Source organism: Corythoichthys intestinalis, chromosome 6 (genome assembly GCF_030265065.1).
Source record: "Corythoichthys intestinalis isolate RoL2023-P3 chromosome 6, ASM3026506v1, whole genome shotgun sequence".
NCBI lineage: Eukaryota > Metazoa > Chordata > Actinopteri > Syngnathiformes > Syngnathidae > Corythoichthys > Corythoichthys intestinalis.
The window spans coordinates 58,363,698-58,381,261 of record NC_080400.1 but is presented as its reverse complement, the minus strand read 5'-3'; the positions used below and the strand labels follow the sequence as shown (position 1 = coordinate 58,381,261).

The 17,564-nt window shown below is 39.4% G+C and overlaps 1 protein-coding gene across 1 annotated transcript in view; it reads right to left on the bottom strand.

The window, feature by feature from the left end:
* LOC130917328 (galectin-9-like) overlaps nt 1–14,809 on the bottom strand; it is a 32,807-nt gene extending 17,998 nt beyond the window's left edge. Inside the window, exons 1-3 of the mRNA XM_057838620.1 lie at nt 14,701–14,809; nt 1,462–1,550; nt 1,119–1,326 (exon numbers count right to left, since the gene is read on the bottom strand). Coding sequence (XP_057694603.1) covers nt 1,119–1,326; nt 1,462–1,550; nt 14,701–14,733 — 330 coding nt within the window. The 5' untranslated portion in view covers nt 14,734–14,809. The remainder of the gene's footprint in view (nt 1–1,118; nt 1,327–1,461; nt 1,551–14,700) is intronic.
* Between the last annotated feature and the right edge of the window lie 2,755 nt (nt 14,810–17,564).

The window sequence follows — 17,564 nt, the reverse complement described above, 5'->3', positions numbered from 1 at the left end:
TCTCAATGGGCAACCATTTACTCAAACAAGTATAGTATTTGCAAAGCCGAAACAATGCAAATTGCTCCTTCAAGCCAGACTTGAACCAGCTACCTAAGGATATCCAGTTTTGACTCCTACAGTTCTCCGCTCTACCAGCTGAACTATCGAAGGACTTTCTTAGAAACTCGAGAGCATTTTTTTTCACAATTTAAGAATTTCCGATATTCATGTTCTAGCAGTGTTAGTGGCAGCGAGTTGATATGCTGCTGTGTGGTTCACTTTTAAACGTTTGCTCCTGATTGGCTGTTGCTGAGACCTCAGTGGGCAACCATTTACCCAAACAAGTATAGTTTTTGCAAAGCCGAAACAATGCAAAACGTTCCTTCGAGCCGGACTTGAACCAGCTAGCTAAGGATACCAGCATTTAACTTCTACAGTCCTTGCTCTACTAAATGAGCTACTGAAGGACATTTTTACAGAAATGAGCATTTTTTCAATATTAAGTGAGTTAATATGCTGCTGAGTGGATCATTTTTAAACGTTTGCTCTGATTGGCTGTTGTCAAGATCTCAGTGGGCAACCATTTACTCAATATAGTTTTTGCAAAACCAAAACAATGCATAATGTTCCCTCGAGCCAGAGACCTAAGGATAACCTAAGGACGTTTCTATAAATATGTCATCATTTTTTTTAAATTTAAGAATTCATTATATTTGATTTCAAGCAGTGTGAATGGCAGTGAATGAGTTGATACGCTGCTGAGTGGATTATTTTTAAACGTTTGCTCTCTTTGGCTGTTGGCAAGATCTCAGTGGTAAACCATTTACTCAAACAAATATAGTTTTTGCAAACCCGAAACAACGAAAAACGGTTCAAGACGGTAGAATCAATCTGTAAGAATTCATTGCCTATCTTTGCGATATAACCTCTCACAATTTTTGTATATATATATATATCATAATTTTCAGCTGTTTTATAAGTATTTTATTTGTTACAAACAGTCAGTTTAGGAGAAGAGACATTTTTGCGTCTTATAAACCCAATGATTCACATGTCTCAAAACATATGTTTGTATCACTGTTAGCAATATAAATTAACCAGTTTTTGGGAAAAACATGATGATCAAGCTATAAGACCTGGTAGAAATCCTTGGAGACCGTGATGAGCAGCTTGAAGTCGGTGCCAATGGCCAAAGGAGAGTTTTTCTTCCTTTCTTCATTACCCCAACAACCATGCTGGAAAGTATTGGTTACAACGTAGCTCGGGCGACTGTCATACCGTGGGTTAAAATGGAGAGCAACATCTGCATTTGGGTTGGAGCCACACTGTAAATTCACATGAAACCTAAAAAATAAAAAAGTGTTTCACACCAGTTTGGATTGAGAGTTAAGAAAGCTTTTACACATCACGTAGTACAAATGCAACTCTTTTTCATAGATGAAAATACAGATACAGTACTAGAAGGAGAAGTGGTTTGACCTTTCAACTCCATGTTGGACCAATCCAGTGATGATGATGGATGTGCCTTCCTGTATACCACCATTTATGGGCCCGGTGAAGGGAATTCTCTACAAAGGAAAATATTTATGTTTTTTAAAGGTCCCCTTATAAGTTTTTAACATTATTTTTCATAACCTTGAATGCCATTTTACTAGGTTTGTAGGGGTGTGACAATATCTCGAAATGGTGATGTATCGAGATACTTTATATCGCAAAAGGGTTATCGATATGCTCCTGCCAAGAATTGATACATTGCTTAAAAAGTTGTCACTGAAAAAAAAGGAACCAACAGCTTGCTAGCAAAAGCTTCTACTAGAAGTTACTAGTACTGGAAAGAACATCGGTATAATTTATGGAAAAGTACTAGCAGCTGTGGTTTCCAGTAGTTTACTGTAAATTCTAGTTTTTTTTCACCCAATTACCGTTATGACTTTAACCTTGCCAGCAGCCACAATTGAAGGAATTTTCCCGTGAATTATACGGAATTTATTTACATTATCATACTGATTTTTACATTGTCATCGTATTCTATACAGTGCAGGATACCAGAACTGCTGGTGTTTTACTGCAAATAGTATAGAATTTTTTTTTTGTGTCCATGATATCTTTTACATTCTCACCGTATATTTAACGGTGAACTACTGGCAACCATAGCTGCCAGTAGTTTACCGTAAATTGTACCGATTTTTTAAACTGTGGCAATGCATGTCATTATACGGTAGAAAACACCGACAAGGCAGAAAAAGCCATTTCTGCTCATGCATCCCTTTTTAAAATAAACTACTGTATTTTAAGCCTAAAGAACTGTTGTGTTTGATAGAACAACATGTCTATATGCTGCCATAGCAGTTTTATGCCCATGGACTATTTTTAATTTGTCTGTTTTACCCTAGAGACCCCTGTTTACAGACACTGCGCAAAACATGGCCCATCCACCAAAAAACAACCTTTTTTTATGTCGTGTTATGTAACATACGTACTGAATGTAATGTTTCACTGTTTTACTCGTAGGATGACCTATAACTGTTATTACTGTAATTCAAGTCCTGTATGGAGTTTCTCCTGTTTAATAAACGTAATGTCCAAAATAATTAACTGTGGTTGTTTTCTGGCTTCAGTTAATTGTTTAAGTCGACATAACTCATAACTAATGTGTGTGTGTGTGTGTGTGTGTGTGTGTGTGTGTGTGTGTGTGTGTGTGTGTGTGTGTGTGCTCCCGGGGCCAGGGCCACAATTTTTGACTGGGGTAACTACTTTGGCAAGACACTGGTGGTGGCTCTGTTGTACAATTAGCATCTTTAATGGGGCAAATTGAAACTCTGCTCACCATTTTGACGGTGGTCTCTAGTGTTCATGGTCCACATTTTCAATCCTTGGTTCTTGCTCAGTAGTTGTTGTCGTTTTTAAAAGCTTAGATTTGAAAATAAATGATGTACATCCATCTTGCCTCTTCGGTCCTCAGGTGGTTTTGGCTAAGCAAAGCAAATGACCGTCTAAGGTGCTAGTCACATGATCTACCGCATGGGTGTCCAAACCTGTCCTCAAGGGCTGCTGTGGGTCCTGGTTTTTGTTCCTACCAATCAAGCACAGACAGTTTAACCAATGAAGTTTGTGCTAAAACAAGCAGCAACTGACTGCAATCAACTGATTACACTTGTGAGACACCAGATTGGTGAAAGGTTGTCCTCATGATGGGTTTGAACAAAAACCCGCATCCACTGCGGCCCTATGTGGAATAGTTTGGACACCACTGATCTACCGTATTGGCCCGAATATAAGACAGCCCTGATTATAAGACGACCCCCTCTTTTTCAAGACTAAAGTTTGAAAAAAAAGACTTTTTGAACACCAAATTAGTTTTTATACAGAAAATAATTGATGATATTGAATGATTATAACAATATATTTGAGAGAAAAAACATGTTATTTTGCCTCATTCAAATCTTATTATCTGAATATTTAAATATGTACACTAAAGTGCAATCACATTCGTAAATGAATGGCTTCTGGTTTTTGAAATGTAAATAAACCAATCTATTATGATAAAACAACAAAACTGCAATAACTGCATTAACCATCAAAGTGAAGTCTAACTGTAACTCTAGTCTTGAAACAAATCTGAATAAGGAAAAATATTGCAATAAAATAATGCAGACTGGTTAAACTTGAGAGTAGCTGAGATCTGTCATGACAGAACATCGCTTCAATGATATCTAGCGCCATCTAGCGTCGTGAATGGGTATAACGTCTAGACCGCAAATACAAGACGACCCCCACTTTTTTATTCTTATTTTCAATGCAAAAAACACCGTCTTATATTTGGGCCAATACAGTATTTGAAAAATAATTTTGACCCATTATAAAAATATCTTATTTTCTTCATTTAATTCATAGTCAGGTCCAGATATTCAGAGTTCTGTAACCCTGTAGGCATTTTTGGGGAAAAGTTGTCATACAACATTTTTAGAAATTTCAATCTATTCTTAATACAAATCCACTGTATGTCAATGACACGAGGCTCAATTTTTTTTTTTGTAATGCTTGGTTAAAAATAGATGTCGTTTTCCCAGGCTAGAAAAAAATTGCAAATAGGCTAATATTTTAAACTTTTACATAAAACTTTACCAGTTTCTTGCTTACATTTGTGCAAACACTTTTTGTATTGCAAGTTTTCTGAAATACTATGTTTACATATGCAAATCAGGTGACATATTGAAATATTTGGCATAATTGGGCGTAACTGACAAATGATGATCAATGGAAACTTAAAACCAAGTGCATAATTTTGTTGATACAAACCATAAACATGTCCTAAACTGTTTTGTTAAATTTGAACCTCGATTTTTTTCATGATTAAACTTAAAAATATTAAACTACAGTGAGCCTGATCAATTTTTTAAAATGAGGGATGAATAAAAAAAAAATAGGCATCCGTGCCATCAATGAACTTTGGTTGACTGGCATTTTGTGAGTATATCTCTGAGGACATTTTAAGTCTTGAGGCAGAGTTAAGCTTCCGCGCCAGACCTGCGCCGTCAAGGAAGACCCGATTTACGACCCTCCGCCGTAGCCTCTCTGGCGCCTTCCTTTTTTTCTGAAAACGTCAACGCGTGTGATGTGGTGGAAATGGACTATGATTGGTCCGCTCTGACTGTTGTTTCCGGTTCAGCACGAAATCACCGGCATTGTCAAACATTATTTTTCTACACGCAAAAATGGACCAAGCCGACGAGACGAAGAGCAAGTACGACAACTTCTACAATGTCTCGTCAAGACATTATGAAGATTGCCAGATAGCAAGAAATTCGTGGGAGGAGATTGCTGGAAATACGGGGCTGGAGGTCAGCCAGCGATTGAATTAAAAAAAAAAAAAAAAAAAAAACGATGCCAGCTTTTTATCACTTTGTGTCGTATTTTTGGTTGGTGCACTTCATCATTTATTGTTTACATATGTTTGCTGTGAGTCTGTGACTTATTTACGTGTCACACTTCAAGAATATGAAGAATAAAGCACATCTTTGGTGTCAAAAGAGTTGTTTTGATGTTTTGAACAGACAGTTCACACACAATACATCATCACTGATTGAGAGTGCCTCTGTGCTTTTATGATAACGTTAACATCTAGGCTTCCAACACAGTTTGGGAAGTTCCATAAACACCAGAAATCTGCAATGGCTTCCCACTGACTGGTTGTAGGACACCGCAAACAAATCGGGCCGGAGGGCTTTGCAGACCTCGGACAAAACGCTGGACGCAGTGCTCGACGCCAGTTTGAAGCTAGCCACCACAGCCAGCTGGTTTCCACCCGAGGCTAGAACTCTCTATGTGGCATCAAAAGTTGGACAGACCACCTCGAAACCGTCTTCTGCTTCGCCTGCGCCTCAACATTTGTATTATCAACGTTTATTCAATGTTGATGAAGCGAAGATCCACATTCAAGCGTTCTATCTTGTATTGTTCATATATATTTTTTTCTCCGTTAAAGTAGACAAGAGGAAGTCAACAAGAATGCCCCCTAACCATACAAACATAACGCCACACCCCCAGAGTGGCTTGGCGGTGAATTCACAGCAACACGTCACCTGGCTGGAGAACCATCGAATGACGAATGACGCCGCAGTCGCTGTACCGTCACCGCAATGCGGGAGCATAACTCAGGTTTTAATGACATTCCAATTAAACATTATGCAAATCATTACTGTGTTTGGACCACATCTGGATCAGTGAGATTAATTGACATTCGCTGAACAGAAATCTCGACTTTGCAAACGGTTAGAAAAATCTCTCTCAGAGTCGTGCTTATTTAAACAAGCCTCTGGTCCTTTGGACTCTCATGAGGTGATTAGAATACCTGATGAGCATCTGAGTAATATTTTGAAGTTAAATTGTTTCCAGCGAATGGAAACAAGTGCCGTATCTCCACTTCAGTTTAATTTGCCAAGGACCCAGTGTCAGAAAGAATCAGTCGAAGAAATCGATCGAGTTGTGGAAATACGCATTCACTCAGGATAGCGTGATCATGGAGACTTTTTGTCGTCTAAAGCGGATTCACCAACCCCCAGACAAGTTTTTTTTTTTTTTCAAAATTTTAGATTTAAATTGTCATACAGCATTTTTAGACATTTCAATGTCTTCTTAATACAAATCCACTTTATGTCAATGACATAAGGTTCCGATTTAGTGATGAAGACGGTGTCGAAGCACCCAAATGCAAAACTGAACACAAGTTGCATGGAAGCTAAGCATGAGGAAGCAGACACCAGAATTGTTCTCCAATGCATAACAAGCAAAGCATCAGCTATTGTTGTTTCAGCAAGAGACACTGACATATTGATCTTACTAATTGCCCACTTCCACATGATGCCATGCAAAAAGCTCTGGATGAAAGCTGGTACATTACATCAAAGGAGAGAAAGTACTTCCCAGTCCATGCAATTGTGAAACAACTGAAGATGAAAGCACAGGTTCTGAAACTGCTTCCAGCTTTCCATGCACTGACTGGAAGTGATTCCACGTCATACATAGCAGGGCACACATAAAAGTCATGTTGGGATGTGTTTGTCAAGCACCATCGTCTCTTAAAGGGACTTGGTGAAGGTCCAGACAGAGCTTAGTGAACGCACCATTCAGAATGTAAAACAGTTTGTCTGCAAACTATATGGTGCAATCGATGCGGACTACATCAATGATGTCAGAACAAGCAAGAGCCATGACAATCAAAAGGCTGCCACCAACTAGAGATGCACTGTACTTCCATATTCAGCGTTCTCAATTTCAAGCTTTAGTGTGGAACCAAGCTAACTGGCAAAAGCCAGTTCTCCTACCCCCTGAGACCATGGGGTGGAAATTTGAGGAACATTTGCTTGTTCCTCAGCTCATGTCTCTGCCACCAGTTCCAGAGGCTTGTGAGGAGTTGATATCCTGTGCCTGCTCCACAGGATGCAAGACAGGCCGAAGTGGATGCAAGCCTAACCCATGTACTGCATCTTGCAAATGCAGATTGTAAAATAGTACTTCATCAGTACAATCAGTAGCTTTTATTATGTCAGTAGGTGACACTTTTTCTTTATTGATGACAGGGTTGGATAAGATTGAATAGGCCAACAGGCTATGCTTACATTCAAATGTTCATGTTTAGGATGTAACAATTCTTGTCATGCACATAGTTTTTTTCATGGATATACATTTTCATTATCAACCTGTGGATGTATAGTGTATATTCAGTGTTATTGAGTAATAGTTAAACTACACTACAAACTACGGTAAACTACAGTACTGGTTACAGTACAAAACTACGTTTTGTCAAGTATGTTGTTCAAAACAAAACAAAACAAACAAACAATAAAGTTTGTTGCAAATCTGTCGATTCATTACGAAGATACTGTCACGTCTCGGAAGTCTTGTTAATGTTGTGTGTTGGTTCAAGTCAGATTCTTTTATTTTGGTAGTGGCGTGCCTCCTTGAGCCAACTTTACTTCCTCTTGCCAATCAGGCTGATTACGTCCACCTGTGACCCTCTGTTTAAATAGCCTGCATCTAACCTTGCCCAGTGTCGGTTTGTCTTGTATCCTGCCACGTTCCACGATACCAGCTCATGTAAGCCTTTTCTTGACTAACGTTTATGTTTGGATCAAATGCCTTTTGTTACTTTGTGACTTTGCACAGTTTTTTGGTATCCAGTAGTGATGGTGAAATGAACCCTCATGAGGCACTGCACCACTTGAGCCAATTGGTTCGAGAAAGGGTTCATTTCTCGGAGCTTCATGTGTCCACGGGCTAAGGTTTGGCTAAGTGTATAATCACAGTCATTTCTCTCCCAACCACAAGAGTGATTCGTTAATTTTTGTCTGCGTGTCTGTTTGGGAGGGTATTATTTAGCAAAATATTGTCTCACCAAATCCTCGATGTACATAGATTATCACATAGATTTTTTTTTTCTTCAACTTTCTTTTCATTGTTTTCCTGTCAAAGAAGTTAAATTGGGCATACATCTTTAGCAATGGGATCAAACTCATAACTTGAGTGACCATAATGTAAGGGGGGGGGCAGTACCCTCTGAATCAAAAAGAAAAAAAAAACAAAAAGCACCTATACATATGGAACAAAAACGCACACATAGACATAAACAGTACCTCACAGTCATAAAAATATATGATATGGCGATGTCTCCTGTAGGTCAGCAGTGCCAAGCAACTCCCCAAAAATCAACTTACAACAAATTATACATATAAACATATGAACTTTTGGGTCCAGTAAGAGGAGTGGACACACATACACTCACAGTCATACGTCAGGCATGAAGTAAAACCTACAGCATTTTTTTAATGTAGTGTTTGTGTGTGTGTGAAAATGATTCCATAAATGGCATTATCATAATGTGGCAGGTTTTGCATTGTTTTTTTTTTTTTTCTGAAAATGACGTGTGCATGTAGCCGGTGTTGCATGGATGCATGCCGCACGACGCAATCCGCCCCCGTTGCCCTGGACAGGACTCGAACCCACCGTGCACGACGCATCCAGGTGGATGCTCTGACCACCAAGCCAACAGACTGTGCACGTAATCACGGAGAGAACAATAAACATGTTTGTGTAAAATGAAAAAGGGTAGTAATTATATTTGAGTAATTTGGACATTGATGTCAAATTTGGACAGGGTGGTGGGGATTTTCATTTTGTTTAATATTATAACATACAGTATAATATTTATTAAAAACAATGATTTTTTTTCCACAGAGAGGAAGTCCTATTTCTTTATCAACTTCTGTTCCCTTCTCTCAACTCACTTAAACTTTGCACTCTCCAAACTCTCACCTGATCGCAACTCTCCTTCAAACACGCACATTTTGAATGCAGCCAGAGGTGTTGCTAGACTGTAGCGAGCTGTCAAACCGCACAGCAAATCTAAAGCACTGCCTGAAGCAATCACGTGGTACGACTGGGCAGCGAGGCTTCGGACGTCATCATTTTCGGAACCTCCCCTAAATGAAGCGAGCCTCGGAATGCGCTTCGGGGAAAAGTCCCTTCATTACTCGACACACGTTTCGAAGGCTCGGCCCACCTCGTGACATCACTTGTATCCAGCTAGTGCTGTGATTTTTGTTGTTGTCTCCTTTTGAACTATTATGGACAGAAAAATAAACCTTTTTGTTTAAACGGAACATTCGAGCATTTGGGCCCTTAGTGAATCCTTGTCAGATACTGCAAAAAGAAAAAGTCTGCCATCTTGAAAGAGTTGGTCTCAAAATTGTGTCAGTTCATTTATCTATTACAGAGTACTAGCACACAAAATATGGTGCAAATCCATCCGTCCACTCCAAAGTTATTGGGCGGACAAGAAATACAGCGGCGGCATTATTTGTTTTGTCCTTTACGGCTAAACCGTAACTTTTCATGATTGACATACGGCAGAAATGGATTCAGCACCCAAAAATTATATAGAAACAACATTTGAATTACTTTTCCTCAAAAATGCCTACACCTTCTTATTTAAAGCCCTTTATTTGATTTGGGGACCTGGACATCATTTTTGTTGTTAGTTTTATTGTTTTACAACTTTAATAGACAATATTTTTTAAATCATATATAGGAAAGTCAATTACATGCAATGACACTTTTCGGCCACTGGGGAGTGGGGGGGGGGCTGTCCCCCCCTTAAAGTCCGCTTATGACGCTACTGTATTTCATGTTGGCCATGATACTGGTAATTGAAAAGCTGAGTTTTATTTTTTAAGATATCACTTGGTGTAAAAGGTTTTAGAAACACTGCGTATGCGTGCTGCAGGATGCCAGAATCTATGCCACTGGAAATTTCAAAACAACTCAGGACTGAAATGAGTGTCAAAAAAAAGAGGGGGGGTCGGAAGTGCAGCAACTACTGAATGTGCCGATAGTATACCCTAAGCCAGTGTTTTTCAACCAATGTGCCGTGAGAGGTCGTCAGGTGTGCTGCGAGAAATTATCCTATATCGTTTTTTTTTTCTTTTTTAATTTTGTTATTCGACGGGCCGAGTTGCAGTAGGAAGGAAAGATTAGATCGAAAATTGCAGTCGTGTCCAGATGAGCGAAGTATTGCTTGTGTCGCGTTCAGTAACTGCTTGGATTTCTGGCCATCAGCAACCTTGTTGTCCGCGACAATGTGGACTACAGCACGTCTACTGTACATCATTTGATTAGACTCATCAAGAGTCAGTATACACGAAAGTGTCCTTTCCATTTTATCCATATGTGACGAGCGTCAATCCTCCCCGTGTTTTATTCCAACACATTGTCGAGGACAGCAAAATGGCTGATGGCTAGAAATCCAAGCAGTTCTTGAACGCGACACAAGCAGCTTTCCTAAACGTCATCTCCTAATGAAACACCCGTCACTTCAAAAGTAGTCGATGGACTATTCTATTCGCCTATGTGAAAACACAGAGAAACCTGCAACTTTTTTTTAGAAAAACTACACAGGTAAATGAGAAAGCCCTCAAAGCCAGTGTGTTGCTACATAAAAAAGTCAGACACTGTCTGTGGCAGTGACCTTAATACTACCTGCCTGCAAAGCTACTGTAAGTGAGATGCTCGGCCCTGATGCGGTTAAAGACATTGCTAAAGTGCCACTCTGATAATTCTGAGCTTTTCAAGCCTAACTGAACTTAAAAATAATAACAGAGAGAGACTGAGAGCTTGATTCCTGCTAGGATATCGACTTTGTGATCAATATAAACTAGGGCTGGGCGATATGGCCTGAAACATGTATCACGATAAATTGAGCAGATTTATCTCGATAACGATAAATGACGATAAATTCGCCCAAGCGGACTGTTATATAATTTGAAAATCTGAATCAATGCATGAAATACAGATTAACTATTTCTTGTTGATTTATTTACCAGCATTCAATTTGATATACTGTATTTAACAATTGTACATGCAGTCTAAACATTAAGTTTATAAAAATGTATTGTAAGCAATAAGAATTCAAGTATGAACATTTATAACAGCGTGTATGACTTGAACAATGTACATTGTCAAAATCAATATGCCTGTGCAAACATGTAATTGTAACACAAATGACTTGCAGCTTGAACAGTACACTTCAAAAAGACAACTTATTGGTAATGGCTGCTGTGACATAATTATTAAATACAAGTGTTTACTTTATGGTTTAAGGGTTTTTTTTTCCCCCCAGTGCATTTTTTAATAAATGCACGCACAATAAAAATAGCTGGGGCCATTTCTCGGTCATTATAAGTTTTGCCGTTGGATTGTACTTTATGCTGAATGCTTTACCATCACAAAAGCTATCAGAGGAATCACACACAGACAGATACAAAATAACGCCACATAGTAATTGCTAGATGCAGTCCGTGCCCAATCCACTCATTAAGTTCAGCCGTTTCGACAAGGTTAGAGCCGCTATCCGACTCCATAACGTTCATTTGTAGCGTTAGCCGCTAGCTAGCGTTAGCCTGGCTACCAGTAGAAAGCACTGAAAGCACCATCTCCGGAAATCGTGAGAACAAAGGAGGACAGCGGGTGAAAGCCCGTCTGGATGCCACCAAGAGTCTACTAAATGTCGGTTGAAAGTTTGGTGAACCTCCCTTAAGCCACACTCCATCACGTTTTGCTTGTAGCGTTAGCTGCTAGCGTTAGCTTACCGGGCTTTTGTTTGATTGGCTTCCTGATGATCACGTGACGCTCTGCCCACCCAAAGAAAACTGGATGTAGTATTAACAGCAGTCTTGGCACCGCGTATGGTATCCCATTCATATAGTACTGATGTGTTCTAAGTTTTAACCTTTGTGTTGTTACCTCCTCTTTCACCTTGAAAAAAAAGATGAAATGAAATGTTGGTTTTGTTCATTTTATCAAAGTTTTCACCAGTGTTCACCTGGCTGTTGAATTTGGTGAGTTTTGAAGCATTCTGAGGGGGTCAAAGTAGGGCTCAAAGTGTCGCGGGACAAAGAATTACCGCTAGGGGGCGCTACATAGTGTATTTGGAATTTGTCTGTACACGGTATCAAAGATTGCACCTGTCTTGACCTGCCTGCCGATTTTGGTGCATTTTGAAGCATTCTAAGGGGGTCAAATTGAGCTCAAAGCGGCTGCGGAACAAAAAATAACTATAACTAGGCCAGCAAGCAGGACTGAACGGGCCTTCGCACTTTGGCGCAACTCGGACGTCACGCAAACTTGGACGGCACGCAGGTCAGGGTGGTGGCAGACAGCCCCCCTCTAATCATCTAATGAGAACCAAACATGCTTTAAACTCTCCTCTTTTTTGGGATGAGAAATTGTTTTGAGTTTTCGAGCATGCAATGACGACAAATTCTGCTACCACCAGTTGGCGCTACAGAGTTGATGCAAATGACCACTACTGGACTCTTCAGGATAAGACTCACCAAGCATGGGAGGTTTGGAGCAGATATCATGTATATCTGCCAAGTTATGACTGTTCAAAATGTGTGGAGAGACAAAATGGTGACAGTCATTATCACTTTCCTGTTGGACCCTTCTGCTTCAACCAAACCTCAATAATTTTCATCAGGCATCTGCACACATGTCTTAAGGCTCCCCTAATGCAGGTTTGAGGTAGATTGATTTTTTCCCCTTAGAGGAGGAGTGTGTCCCGTAAAAAAGGGCATTTCCTTTTCCCGCTAGGAAGTGCCCGGCACAATTGGTAATATTTCAATCCAGTCCTGTTCAGGCTGGGATACCTCACACACATGCCAGATTTAAAATAGATTGAACGTTGTATGAGGGAGTTATCAGTCATTTTCCGGATTTGGTGTTTTGCCGAAAAAATGGCCGACTTTGGCACCCCGCCTAGGTCAGGCCCGTGAATGAAAACACACCATTTTGATAACTTAAGATCTCATATGCCTCATGAACAGTCTCGCCAATTTTGAGGATGATCAAACTAATTTCCTAGGCGCCAAGGTCTCAAATGTGCACACTGTAAATCGATAAAAATTTCACATTCAATCCAACATACCCGATTTCCTGTTGGGTTTGGAATGTGCGTGCAAGAGACTTTTTGGAGCAGTTTTGCACAACATATCGACTGCCTGAATTTCATCACTCTACGTTGAAAAAACCTGACTGAAGAGGCCTTTCTGAAAAATTCAAGGGGGCGCCACTTAGCTATTATGTTAATTTTTTTCGTAACGTTGCAAGATTATCAAACGTTACGCAAAGCCGCATGAATGTGCAAATTTTGGTGAGTTTTCGTGCATGTTGAAGCCTCCATATGTAAACTGTACTATAAATCAATCAAAATTTCACATTTGATCCAAAATACCCGATTTCCTGTTGGATTTGGAATATGGGTGCAAGAGGCTTTTTGGAGCAGTTAGGCATAAGTTAGGCATTCCCCAAATTTCATCGCTCTACATTGAAAAAACCCAATAAGCGAGGCTTTTTTAAAAACTTCTCTCTGACGCCACTAGTTGGCGCTGTAGAGTTGATGCAAATGACCTCTACAAGACCCTTCAGGGTATGACTTTCGACAAGCACGGGAAGTTTGGCGCAGATATGTTGTATATCTGTCGAGTTGTGACTGTTCAAATTTTTTGGCGAGACAAATTGTTGACGTCATTTTCACTTTCCTGTTTGGACCCCTCCGCTTCAACGAAACCTCAATATTTTTCATCAAGCACCTGAACACTTGTCTTAAGGCTCTCCTGATGCAGGTTTGAGGTCAATAGATTTTTTTTCTTGGCGAGGAGCCTGCCTTGTAAAGAAGAGAATTTCCTGTTCCCACTAGGGTGCGCCAAGCCTAATGGGTAATATTTCAATGCAGTCGTGTTCAGGCTGGGATATCTCATATACATGCTAGATATGAAAATGATTGAACGTTGTATCACAGTTTTTAGTCATTTTCTGAATTTGGTGCTTTGCCAAAAAATGGCCGAATTTGATACCACGCCCAGGTCAGACCCTTGAATGAAAACTCACCATTTTGCAAACTTAAGATCTCATATGTCTCCTTAATAGTCTGACCAATTTTGAAGACAATCCAACTATTTCCATCGGCGACAAGGTCTCAAATGTTAATTGATCAAATTTCACATTTGATCCAAAATTTCCGACTTCCTGTTGAGTTTGAAATATGGGTGCAGAGACTTTTTGGAGCAGTTTTGCACAATGTATCGACTCCCCAAATTTCATCGTTCTACGTCGAAAAAGAATAACTATAATAATCATTATAAAGCCGAGGAACCACAATAGGTTACCTAAAAAAAACATTGTCACCTGCATGTCCATACTGTTCAGTTAAGGATGTGTTTTAATTCAAATCAAATCAACTTTTATTTGTTCAGACCAAATCACAATAACATTTATCTCAAGGAGAAAACAAAACATATTTTAAGGTGCAGTAGCCCTACGCTGGATTTCGACCTCCTTGAGCATTGTAGCTTTTTTTTTTCCTGGTAACACCACTGGTTTATGGTTTGCCGCGAGATTTTTTCCAATGTAAAAACGTGCCATGACTCAGAAAAGGCTAAAAAAAAAACAAAAAAAAAAAAAAAAAACAGTGCCCTAAGCAACTAGGGCGTACAGTATTCTCTAACGTCATTATAAACTGATAAGACGAAGCGCAGCGGCAAAAATGAAGAAACGGGACAAATAGAGGCAGCTCTTTTCTCAGCTCACCGGGCAAAATTGGATATCCCAGAGAAATTCCCTCAAATTATAATAAATAAATAATAAATGCAGGTTTTGGTTACCTACCGGGTTATAAATTGTGTGTTGCGGAAAAGCCATTATCCAAGACGAATGTATTGTGAAGCGCTGAGTTGTTGAGTTGTGTGTGGGATGTGAAATGATGTTATTTCCCTTCTGCTTTAGGTTTCGTTTTTGTTCTAGGCGGGACTCACAGGCATTATTGGGCGCGGGGGGTGGGGGTATTGGCATATTTAGTTCAAAGATCATCCGAATGTGCCAATAACTTTAAACAAATGATTCCAGCAGCTGGTGATTTATTGACAGCTGTGATAAGAATTAAAGAGCAAAGTCTCGTGACTCTCTGTTGTCATTAAAGTGTGCGTGAGTTTGTTCTGCTTTCTGTTTTGTTCATTTTTTAAGGGGGGGATTTTAACATTGTATTAGTTATGTTACCTCATATTAATTGCATATGGTATTCATTCATCTCATTCATTCATCTTCTCTATAAATTGCATGTGGTATTCATTCATCTTCTTTATCTCTTATCCTCACGGAGGTCATAGGCGTGCTGGAGCCTACCCCGGCGTACTATGAGCAGGAGGTGGAGTACACCCTGAACTGGTTGCCAGCAAGGGTGAAAGTGGGACGGAATGGTCTGGAACGCCGTTCTGGTATAAAAATTGGGGACGGAACGATGCTTTGATCCCGAAAATATGACGGCAACTGTCAAACCTTCATGTAAAAAAAAAAAAAAAAAATGTCAGGCTGCCTCACACACATCTCCTGGAAGAAAACAACCCAGATAGCAGATCGATGTTGAATGAATGTTGATTTTCCATAAAAATCATAAGTATGGTTGCCACTGAAATTTTCGACAAGAAACAATGTTGAATCAACATTGCAAAAACCGATGAAACCTGACAGTGACGTTGAAACAATGTTGTTCTATGGCAGGAGTCTGGAACCTTTTTGGCTGAGGGAGCCATGAACACAACATATTTTTAAACGTAATTCTGTGGGAGCCATACAATACAGTATGTTTAAAACTAAAAATGCAAGTAATATGTGTATTTTATGTAATTTCAACTCTTTTAAAGTACAATAAGTCTCTGAATTCTTTTAAAGAAATTACAGTTATTTAATATAAGTTTATTAAATAATAAATACTTAAATAATATTAAAATTGTTATTTTAATATTTTGTGTCCACAGATAGATTCACCCTATGTTTGAAATGTTTCATCGTATTTCGTTGTGTTTGTGGAAAATATACACACAAGTTTCAGCCTAAAAAGACTGTTGTACTTACGGTTTTAAACCAGCAGAGGGCAGCGTTCGCTACATTGGCGTGCATGGGTTTATGTTGACACACCTCCAGCTGATTCAGTATGATTTTGCCCGTCGTGCAAAAATGACTGACATTATGCTTTCTGTATGCAACATGCTATTGTATTTACAAATGCAAACTGTGATTATATAGCATATGTTCCAGTTCGCCATAATTTTTACACTTTTAGCATTGTTTGCAGCTCAGACACACTGTGTTTGTGGCCCCTTGTACTTGCGTACGTTGTCTGATCTTATACATTGCACTGTAAACAACTACATAAACATGCCCTGACATTGTACATTGTTAACACTAAGCACAAAAGTGTGTTTATGTGCATCTTATCCTCTTTACTGTTTTGCACTGTTTTTAATTATTCTTCAAATATTACCAATGTATGTCACTCATATTAACAGTTGGGGATGACTTTGGTGTACAGTACACAAAATGAATTGCATGTTCAAGCTCTGACGTCACTTGAAAGACTTGCAAATTTTTCACTAAAGTACCTATTTTTGTGTTTTAGACCTTTTGTTTCTGTGTAACCTTGCATTTTGTTGAAGAATATATAAAAATAAACCATGTTGGATTGTACTTTCAAGTGTTTATTCAATAAAGGTAAATAGTGCACATCAAACTACACTTTTACAAATATTAGTTAAGGCACAGCAAACGGTTACTATTTGATCTGTCAGATTTTCCCTGCCCAAGTGAAGTATCATGCTGATAGGCACAACCGATGGCAAAATCCTGTACTTGTTACGTACAACACAAATTATTTTCTTATAGTATAAGGAGCTTATAATCATCCAACTCTTCTTTCAACAGCCGGTTTTCTTCCAAAAGGTTGTTTATCATGTCTTGCCTTGGTTTACACCAGGGGGCCCCAACCGCCAGGCCGCGGACCGGTCCGTGGCGCATTTGCTACCGGGCTGCACAGAAATAACAACTTATTAACGACGGCATTCTGGCCAAATTAACTTTGGCGTGTGCCCCTTAATACACCAATATCCTTGTCTACTCTAGATGTAATACTACAGGATAGAATGTCGTCATAGAAATCCATTGATTGGACTGCTAGCAGTACGTCTTGTTTTGTATATCTATGTGCACTTGTCCTCGATACTGATGTATGATGTAGGGCGTGCGAAACACATTTGCTCCCGGAAATAATTAGCCCTCACACTAGATTGACTGAAAAACAAATGTCTTTGGACATATTTTTTACAGGGAAAAGGGCAGCTGACGAGCCAGAAGATGAGCCTACAACCTCGAAGAAAACAAAATCTATGCTACTTCCCAATCACTAAAGACCCACAAACTGCGAAGGAGTAGATTTGTGACCCGTATGTGAATAAACCGAGTGATTCGAGCATTGTTTGTGCAACAGGAATATCAGCTTGTAGAGATTGCAAATCGCAGCGACCTTAAATGTACATTTGAGACAACAACTCCTACGTCATACACACGGGCCTAATTAGGAGCCGGCTCCTGTCGTTCACTTCAAAGAGTGAACTCTTAGAGCCGGTTCATTCGCGAACGACACATAACTAGGATGAATCACATTTGTCATCAAAGTTGTGTATAAAATGGTTTGCCAGACA